The sequence below is a fragment of the Etheostoma spectabile genome, chromosome 9 (genome assembly GCF_008692095.1).
Source record: "Etheostoma spectabile isolate EspeVRDwgs_2016 chromosome 9, UIUC_Espe_1.0, whole genome shotgun sequence".
Classification (NCBI taxonomy): domain Eukaryota; kingdom Metazoa; phylum Chordata; class Actinopteri; order Perciformes; family Percidae; genus Etheostoma; species Etheostoma spectabile.
This window is the reverse complement of record NC_045741.1, coordinates 14,315,099-14,324,941: the sequence shown is the minus strand read 5'-3', so window position 1 is coordinate 14,324,941 and position 9,843 is coordinate 14,315,099. Positions and strand designations below refer to the sequence as shown.

At 37.6% G+C, this 9,843-nt stretch overlaps 1 protein-coding gene across 4 annotated transcripts in view; it reads left to right on the top strand.

The window, feature by feature from the left end:
• The window catches only part of gtpbp3 (GTP binding protein 3, mitochondrial), an 18,640-nt gene that overhangs the window by 6,914 nt on the left and 1,883 nt on the right, over positions 1-9,843 (top strand). For all 4 annotated transcript variants that reach the window (XM_032527125.1, XM_032527124.1, XM_032527123.1 and 1 more), the window contains 6 exons: positions 602-688; positions 1,493-1,575; positions 2,081-2,200; positions 5,841-5,913; positions 6,356-6,499; positions 7,292-7,457. In XM_032527125.1, the coding sequence (XP_032383016.1) occupies positions 602-688; positions 1,493-1,575; positions 2,081-2,200; positions 5,841-5,913; positions 6,356-6,499; positions 7,292-7,457 (673 nt within the window). The remainder of the gene's footprint in view (positions 1-601; positions 689-1,492; positions 1,576-2,080; positions 2,201-5,840; positions 5,914-6,355; positions 6,500-7,291; positions 7,458-9,843) is intronic.

Here is a 9,843-nt window from a genome sequence, read left to right as displayed (position 1 = left end):
TTTTTTTACACACCATGGACTGCTTCCCTTGTCCTGCTGAAGCCGTTGTCAAGAAATGACAATAAATTTAGTACTATGTAAGAAAAAGCTAATACAGAGAGAAAAATACATTTTGCATTAGGTATTTATGTGTTAAGGGAAAACGTGAATGTTAAACATTACCTGTCTCAGGGAATTTTGCAGTGTCTGTAAGTTGAATTATATACCACTCTAAATGTAACAGTAATATAAACCAATGCTTGAGTTATAGTAAATGGGCTAAAACATGCAAAAACTCTATTCCAAAACATGTTTTCTGTCTGGCTTGTTGGCTCTTGTGTTGACAAATCGGCAACAAGTCTCATCTCTCAAGATCCAAATGTTTTAAATCTCCTTCTATCGCTGACATGTGGAGTCCCTAACCTACACACTAGAGCTAATTTGTTTTATCTCATCACAGTATTGAGTCTTGTGATTAAATAAAGTTGTATGAGTATCATCCACTTGCAACCCAAGTTTAACGAAGGCATTCCTAAACATTTTGCTCCTTCTGTGTATGTAAATGCCTAAAGTACAGTATATTCAGCCTGTGTTGTTGTCTCATTTTTGTTCACGTCTGCAGCTCCTCACAGTTTCACAGGAGAGGACAGTGTGGAGTTCCACATCCACGGCGGTCCTGCTGTCATTACTGCTGTGTTACAGGCTCTAGGTAACATACAGATGTCATTCTGCGTATGATATAATTTATTAAACAAGTTCATATATGCAGTTTAACACATACAGTACATACAGTGTCATGAGATGCACGGGCACTTTGCAGGATGTTTGCATGTGTTACAGCCTTGACTTCCCAAGCTGTAAGCCTGAATTTTAAACACAGTAACTGGTTGAATCATATGACTTTCCATCACTGTGACTTAAAAGGGAAAAGTGATGCATGCATTCCTATTTCTAAGATACTTATAATATGCGCATTGACAAGCGTGGCAATCCCTCTGTGACTAAAAACTAATATGTTGCTGCAGTTCTCCCACTGTCCTTCTGGGGGCAGTATTGTATAAGGTAAAAAGAAAATGACGTTAATTATCTTCAGTTAATGTTAGATCATCCCTCATCTGTAAAAGATTTACAGTGATAGACATGATGTTGCTGAATAATTCTTATTTTTTTTACACTAAATAAAAGATTTTGACTGTGGGTAAGATGATAACCAGTCAGTAAAATTTCAAACAGAATATTTTGTTCCACTTAATGGATCATGACCTCCATTTGTTAAATGACTTGTGTTCACCGGTGTCTCCTCCTAATGAGATTTGAAAAATGATTTGAAAACAAAGGAAACGTAACTTCTTTAACCCACACAGGTGTGCCTGTTTTCATTCCAAGTGAACCCAGAGTGACACATTGACCCTTTGTTTGATCCACCTCCGTTTGTATGTTGTGTGCATGATGCATGTCCACTTCGTGCCTCATACATTTAATCATGTTTGTATGCTGTGTGTGTTTTTCTCAGGAAGCGTGCCTGGCATGAGGCCTGCTGAAGCTGGAGAGTTCACACGGAGGGCCTTTCAAGCAGGGAAGCTGGGTTTAACAGAGGTAGGTCGAGAAGAGCATGTAAAAACCCATAGAGACAGATCTATGCAGATTTGCATACCAAGGGTCCTTCAGAGCAATTTTGCAGGGTAAGTATGGAATAAATAGGGTCAGAAATGAACAGGGATTTCAAGTTCGTGAAATGTCAACGGTGAAATTTTTTTCTTTTACATGTATTGCCCTTTGAGGAATTATTTCATCGGGCTGTCAAATAAAGCTACTGGGTTTCTGTAGATGGTAATTTCCTTTTAAAAAGCAGCCTAAGGCATTGAAAGAGGGCTTATGTGGATTTTCTGTTGACAGTATATAACAGAATATCATGATTCAGATTGAATTTGAGCAGTATACATTAAACTGAGTATTTATTCATCAGTAGGCAATACAAATGTGTTATCTGTTTTGTAGATAGCACATTATACACATAATGGGGGGAGGGGGTGCTTGAATCATACAGTTACAATGAAAACATAAGTGCAAGAAATAGATACAATGATAATGCTCCTTTCAGGTGGAGGGGCTCGGAGATCTGATCCATGCTGAGACAGAGGCTCAGAGGAGACAGGCTCTCAGGCAGATGTCTGGAGAGCTGGGACGCCTCTATCAGGACTGGACCCACAAACTCAAACGGGTAGGTCGGTGCAGATACTGGTGGTGTAGACAGCAGTTGCCAACATGCATCATAGGCAGGGCGATGTACAGTATAAACAGGTTTTTCCATCAGGACCGAAGCCCTGGGCTTATAAGGTGTAGATGGTGTACTGTATGTGTGGCAGAAACTGAAGGTGGGGTCTGGTCTCAAATTAGTCTGGGACACTTTTTTTTTTTTTTTTTTTTTTTTTTTTTTTTTATTCATCTCCAATCTCCAATGCTACATGCTACTTTTCCTGCCTACTATATATAATACAAAAATAAAGTTTTATTGAAGTTCGGAGTACTTTTTCCACCACTCCATAAACAATAAACTTAATTATTCTGCACAGCAGAAACCTGTGTGTGTAATGATCCTCCAGTTTCTACACAAAGATCAGTTTGGATGTTGAAAGATTGTACATGTCTGCTTCCCAGACACTGTGCTGTTGGTCTCGACCTGAAATCAGACTTGATTTGCTGGTGATCTTCAACAAGACTTGATTAAACCAGACCTGGTTTTAAAAGTGACAGATGAACAGAGGGCCTTTTGAAATGCTGTTGTTCTGTCTAATTTTGAGTTATCTTGACAGCAGAAGCAAGCCTCCTGGAGTTTTCCTTGTAGAAGTGTTGTCCATGTTTGTGCCTGACATTTCTCTGAAAACAGTGTCTTGGAAAGAACTTGTCTGTACTGTGCTGTAGGTCAGGCCTCGGTAGTTTCACACCCAAACAATGCTTTCTTTCTTTTTTTTCTATTACCACAGCTGCTTTTCCAGCACATTGTTAATGGATTAAGTTATGGGAATATGAGGCTTCCTGTTTTCATGTTGCTGTAGCTCGTGTAGTATAATACTGAGAATCAAAATACTAATTTGGATGGTACATGTGTAAATTTACTTTCCATTGTTAGCAGCGTTGGGGGGGGGAGGGAGAACAATGCAAATGAAATTGAATAGATTGGAATTAAATTCACTTTAAGGAGGGGGAACCACCATGGAGTTAAGATATCATGTTGCTAAATTAAGATTATTTTGGGGGCTTTTCCGCCTGTAATGGACAGGACAACTAGGTGAGAAAGGGGGAAGAGAGGGGTAATACATGTCAAAGACATATCAATTGTTGATATTTGCTTGCAAAAAATATAATACGTGTAAAATGTAATTTTACACTACTCCATTCTCCCAACCTAATATTTCACTAAACCTTATAGACAATATATTTCCAAGCAGATGGCAGTCCATGACCATAACTGTTAATTTACAGAACTACTGGATATCAAATTTCTTAATTAAAGGACATTTCATATGCGGTTGTTATTACTATAAAATAATGAGTGAATTAGCTGAGCGGACCAGGTCAGTGACCACATTTCTTCTGTTTGGAAAAGCTTTGTGAATACAAACGCGTAATCCTGCCCCGTCACTGAGTCAGTACAGAGACCTTGATGAGCTGTTCATTAGGACTTGACCTTGGAAACTGGAAAGCCACTTGTACGTGTTCAGTGTCCCTTTTCTATTTTTTACTTTTTCAGAGCAAGATTTTTTTTAAAGCACCTACTTTATTGTAATGTGCTGTTGTTCTATCTTCACTCAATTGACACCAATGTAATGTTTTTTTCCATCTCAGAGCATCTAGTTTTGTATTGTTTTGGATGGACTAAAGATGAATTAAACCAAGGACAGCTGCTGTATGTCTTAGGACAGGCACACAATAAAGCCATCGATATATTATGTGCAGCAGTATTGTTTTTCCTATCTACGCAGTTTCCTGTACTGCATAGATACAGATACAGAATGTTGAGTCAGTCTTGAAGTCAAGATAATTTAGAGTTAAAGAAAGTGAGTGCAACTGTAAAATTCACGTTAAGGGTTAGTGACCTTGCTGATGTTGAATGCTTGTCATATTATATAATGATCACACCAGGACAGATGGTTCAGTACGCATACAAATTAATCTTTACAGGAACAGCAAAAATATTTGAACTGAACTGGCGATTCTGAATCACTTTGGTCAGTGAATGCATCAGTAGCTTTTAGTAATGGATCTCCTCACTGGTGACAGAGCAATGTTGTCAGCTCATCTGTTGACACACAGTATGTTACTTCCTACTTAAAAGAATATTAAAAGATGGTGACAGCCAGAGAAATAATGATAATCTGATAAGCCAGTTATTAAACTTAATAAGTGGCTACTGAGCTATTTCCCTTATGTGCTGCTGTGATGTAAAGGATAGTTTTATACTAAACTATCTAAACTACTACTACTAAACAAAGGAACGATGGAGGAGAGAGAGGTATCGTGTGCAATAAAGGTCCCGTTTTTGTGGTTTGCCGCTTAATTGGATCAGGATGGCCCGTATTGAAGTGTGTTTGAACCTTGATGCACATGCTTAGATTAGTAATAATCATCAGTGAGTATGAACCTCAGTCAGTTAAGTGATTTTGTGAGTTCTACCTCTACACATCTATAAACCACATACAAACACATACCAAAGGTTTAGAAACTTCATGCAGTTGAACTTGATCTTTTCTGTTGGAGAGAGAGTTAATAGCAAAAATAGCAAGTTTTCTTTGCTTTGAAGTCATCCAAAACCCTATCTGTATTTTGTGTTAACCTTTTTTTACATATAAGATGTTTTGTAAAGACACCTGACTTTCAGTACTGGTTGTAGTTTTACTTTCACTAATAAGGCTTCCGATGGTGGCATGTGTTCTTATGTCTGTCTGGTTTACATCTAATCCTCACATAGGGTGAGTTTTTCCATTTACATCTTGTAGCTGATCCACATGCTTTCCCACAGTGAACTGTTTTGAAGAATACATCAACCAATGATTTTTTTAATACTTTGGCACCATATCTGACCAACCGACGGTGGGGATCACCCTGGAGAAACTCTGTTAAGCTGGTTGTCGGCAGCTTCCTCAGGATGGTTCCAAGAAGCACTTTTGAACTTGCCTTTATTTTGGAATCAGATTTCTGAGAATCCTGTTAATCAGACATATACCATCTATATGAAGTAAGGGGTCAAACCCTCATTTAATACCCACACAATGCAGTTTTTTAACCATTGGCTTCCCACTTTTGTGAATGGTTTAGAGTATGGGAATATGATGCTTCCTGTTTTTGTGCAGCCTTACTGCTATTGTGTTTATTATCTTCATGTCAATCATGATACTGATTGCTGCTGTGGTGGAAATACTGATGCCACCTCCACCCCCCTGGATTCTACGCAGTTTCAGTTGTTAATGATGTAAAGCAGCAACATGATTGGAAATTACTGCACCTGATTTGAGATTAGTCCTGGAAAAAACACCAGAGGAAGTTTTTTCACCTTGGGCTCTGGGAAATTATGATTTTTCACTATTTCATGACATTTTAAATAATTAAGCAATTAACCCAAAAAAATATTAACAGATTAATCAACAATGAAAATAATGGTTGGTTTTAGCACTCAATCAAAGTGGCTTTATTAGAACACCACAAATGAAACATGATATATATGACATGAGGAAAAAAATTAAAGTGAGAGTGCAGTCAGTAGTATTGCCCTTTTTACTTGTTTGTTCAGGGGTCCAAGGTGTTAGATTCACACACTAATTCAGCCTCTTCCATCTCTCCTCTTGGCTTTGTGTGTTGTACAGTGTCTGGCTCATGTTGAGGCCTTCATAGACTTTAGTGAGGATGAGCTCATTGAAGATGGGATCTTAAACCAAGGTACGTGTACACTTTGTCCTCTTTTCTGAAAAAATCTCAGGAGCTCTGTTTCTCTCTGAGGAGATAGTTTGTCTGGCTGGTTTAAAGCCTGGGAACAATTGTTTGTTTCTGGGACACGTTCTGATTTCTCAGTGTATTGTTTGTATTTTTTGATAGTGTCCAACTATATTTAAAAAAAATTGAAATTCTTCCCACTTAAAAAAATTTGGTATTGTTGATGCATTGTATTGTCAAAGGCATTTTTCCGCTTTAGTTACATGCGGAAAGTGACAGGACCATGACCAATTTTTCATCCAGGAGAATGGTGTCAGACACCGCACAGGCTTACTTCCTTCAAACGACAAAAATTCCCTTCACAAGGCCACAAAAGTGAAGTTAAATACAAAACCTTCGTCATGTTCTGTTCCCTCCTCTGTTTTTATCTTCCTCTCAACCCCGACAGTGGACAAATCTGTGTGTGATCTGCAAGCGGAGATGGAGCGCCACCTAAAGGATGAGAGAAGAGGCGAGCGGCTACGCAGTGGAGTCCAGGTGGTCATCGCAGGAGCCACCAATGCAGGGAAAAGTAGCCTCCTTAACACACTCTGTAAGAGAACCAAGACCTATGAGCGCAACTGTAAACATAGAAGTAAACATTCAATAAACAAAACGAAAATTGTGCTTCAAGTTCCTCGTTCTAAATCAGTTCTTCAGTTGTTTATCCACGTTTGGTGTCAGCCTAATGAACCCCTTGGTTATGACCTTAGGTTGTGTTTGTTGACTATATTGTATCCTTAAATCACTTAGGATCACTCTTTATAAACTTTACAGAGAGGGGACTTGGCAGGTTCTCCTCATAGCTTCCTATCAGAATAATAGACACATTTATACCTTCAGATAAAATCCTGTTATCATTTTCGTCTTCCGATTAGTCTCCCCTGTGGCCTGGGCTCACACCCAGTCAGCACAGACACTAAGAATTGATTAGCTGGCAGCATTATAGGATGTTGGATACATGGGGGTTGTCAGCCAAGTTATTGAATAAAGAGAGGATAACAAAATATCTTTGTGCTTGCACAGTGCAGAACCTTAGTAGGTACAAAGTTTTTTAAATGAGGCTGATAAATAGAGTGCAAGTGATGTAGCAAATGATTGATTGTACTAACAAGTATTGTCTGTGTGCAAAAAGCTACAGGGCCCAGCTGTTTAAGGAAATAATTAGTAATTTTTTAGTACAAACGGATGGACTTCGAGCTGACACATACTGAGTAAGGAAGTCGGAAAGTTTTTAAGAGTCTGGCTAACACATTGTTATTTTTTTTTATCTTTTCATGGGATTTGTTGACATAAGAAACATGTACAAAACTTCCATCTCATTCCTTTAACCTTTTATATCCAGGCCAAAGACCTGCAGCCATTGTGTCTCCCATTGCTGGCACAACCAGGGACATAGTAGAGACGGCACTGGACATCGGTGGATTCCCAGTCCTGTTGAGTGACACAGCTGGCCTCAGGGAGAGCCCAGACCTGGTGGAGAGAGAGGGGGTCCGCCGTGCTCGGGAAAGGTAGGGGTAGGAAGTAGAGCCGAACCGAAAAAAAAAAACCTCTGATCAATTGGCCAATATATATATATTTTTTAAATATCCACAAACACGTAAAAAAAAAAAACAGATTTCCCTAACATTAGTTCTTTGTAGTTATTTATGAGTTCTCACTAAAATAATATGATATATTGTTTTATTGTCACTACAGATCAGTCGAACATCAAAATATATTAAAGTTCTGATAAATAAAATGTGTAAAAATACAAACTTAAGATATAAAGTCCATTGAACAAAATCACAATAACAAAAAAATATTCAGTGTTGCTAACAGGGATGTTGTAGAGCTTCACCTGTTGGACAAACTATGCAACGCCAACACACATAACATGGTTGACCGTCCATTTTTTTTTTTTTTTTTTTAAATATTCCTTTATCAGAATCATATCAATTGAGAAATGCCTAATACTGGCAGATAATATCGGCTCTAGTAGGAATCCCTTTTATTTAAAATTTTCCCAAAAACATAATTTAGCTCAGTTTTCCTGCATTTAAAATTTTAATTAGGCAGATCAAAATTCTTGAGGAATTAACACTGGTATTTGGAATGCTACAGGATAGAAACACATATAGAGTACATGTGTAGTAGCACGTATAGAATGCTGCTTCAGCAAAATGCTCACGTGTGTATAATATTACACAAAACAATTAGCCAGGGGACCAACAAAATATGTCCTTGAAAACAAAGAAAGGAAGAAATCAGTCACTTCTTTCCCCCGTACACCATGCTATATTTTTTGTAATGTCTATTTTACCTCCAGAGTTTATATAATTGCTGAGCCATAGTTATAAATACATGGACAAACGCACTCAGGAGGTTGCGTAAGGACGAACCTCCTTTCCTTTTTGTAGAGTATTTGTCATTAGAAGGTTCTTCATGTGTGGTGTAGAGAATGGACATATATGGCAATTCACTGACAGCTGCTTCCACTGTTTACACCAGGGAAGAATAGCAGTACTTGTAGCAGTCGTCATCACTGCTTTATCATATACAAACAGGCAAACAGACAACCAGACAAATGGGCACACTGGCACATACACACAATAATAAATCAGCTTTTATTCACAGACACAGACATGTTTTTGGGTGGGCCTAACACATCTCCACATTGATTATTAATTGATTTATATGTTATATGTTTATAAGTTTCCAGTGTTTTTATTAAGTTAAAAATCCATGCTTTATATACATTTTAGTGTTTAACTTAGTCAGTGTGATGCTGGCACACCTGACAGTTGACTTCAATCTACAGAATTTAAGGACTTAGCAAAAAAAAATATATCTATATCTTATATATATTATATTATTATATATATATATATATATTTTTTTTTTTTTTTTTTTTTTTTTTTTTTAATATAAATTGTTTTCATGCCAAGAAAGACAAATTGTTTCCCTAAGTAGTTATTTTCTTGGCAGTGGATTTAGCATCTGACACATCAGTTAGCTGTTACATCACAATATGACCAATATCAATTAAATTTGGTAGACATTTAAGGGGACTTGCTGCACCTTTTCACTCTGATAGAATACTGTAGATTGCTTGGTGACTTATGCCACACGAAAAAAATATTAATGAAAATAATAAAAATCCAGATGAAGATTTACCAAACACATATTCAATACTTTCTTTACTGTTTGTTTAAGTTATTTGGGCGACCGGGTGGCTCTATAGGAAGGGTGGGCAGTTTGTGTTCTACGGGGGAACTTTCTGTGCAGGGAGCAGGCCAGAAGCTCATGACCTGGGTCACTACAGGAAGGACGTGCTAAGCACAAGCATCCGCTGGTGCTGCTAACTGCACAGTAGGACCAAAGTAAAGGAGTGTTTAAAAGTAAATAACATTAAGATGAATTCATTAAAAATATCCTTGCCATTATATACCGTATTAGTGGGGCATACCGTATTGTTTTCTGAAATAAAGCATCAGAGAGGTAAGCCTCTGCTCTGAGGTGTCAGCAGTGTACAACCTGGAGCTACTGGAAATCGCTGAGTATTATAATACTATAGTGCAGTTATTTAGCCATAAATCAAAGTATTATTATATAAAAGTATTGGGCATATTAAAACTTGTCTTGAATTTGAAAATACTGACACACATTTGTAATATAGATATGAAGGCCAAAAAGGTAGAAATATTTGTTTTACCCAGGACAGCTGAATGAGTTTGGAAAACTGTCCATAGTATATAGTGCAGAATTTTAGGCAGGTGTGTCATAATATAACAACAGTACTACGAATTTAAGATATGAAGTATAATATCTGCTCCCTATTAGTATACATCGGTACACCAATCTCCTGTCTCTAGGTTAATGCCACTTGGTATACGGTGGGAATTTAGGATTTAAAAA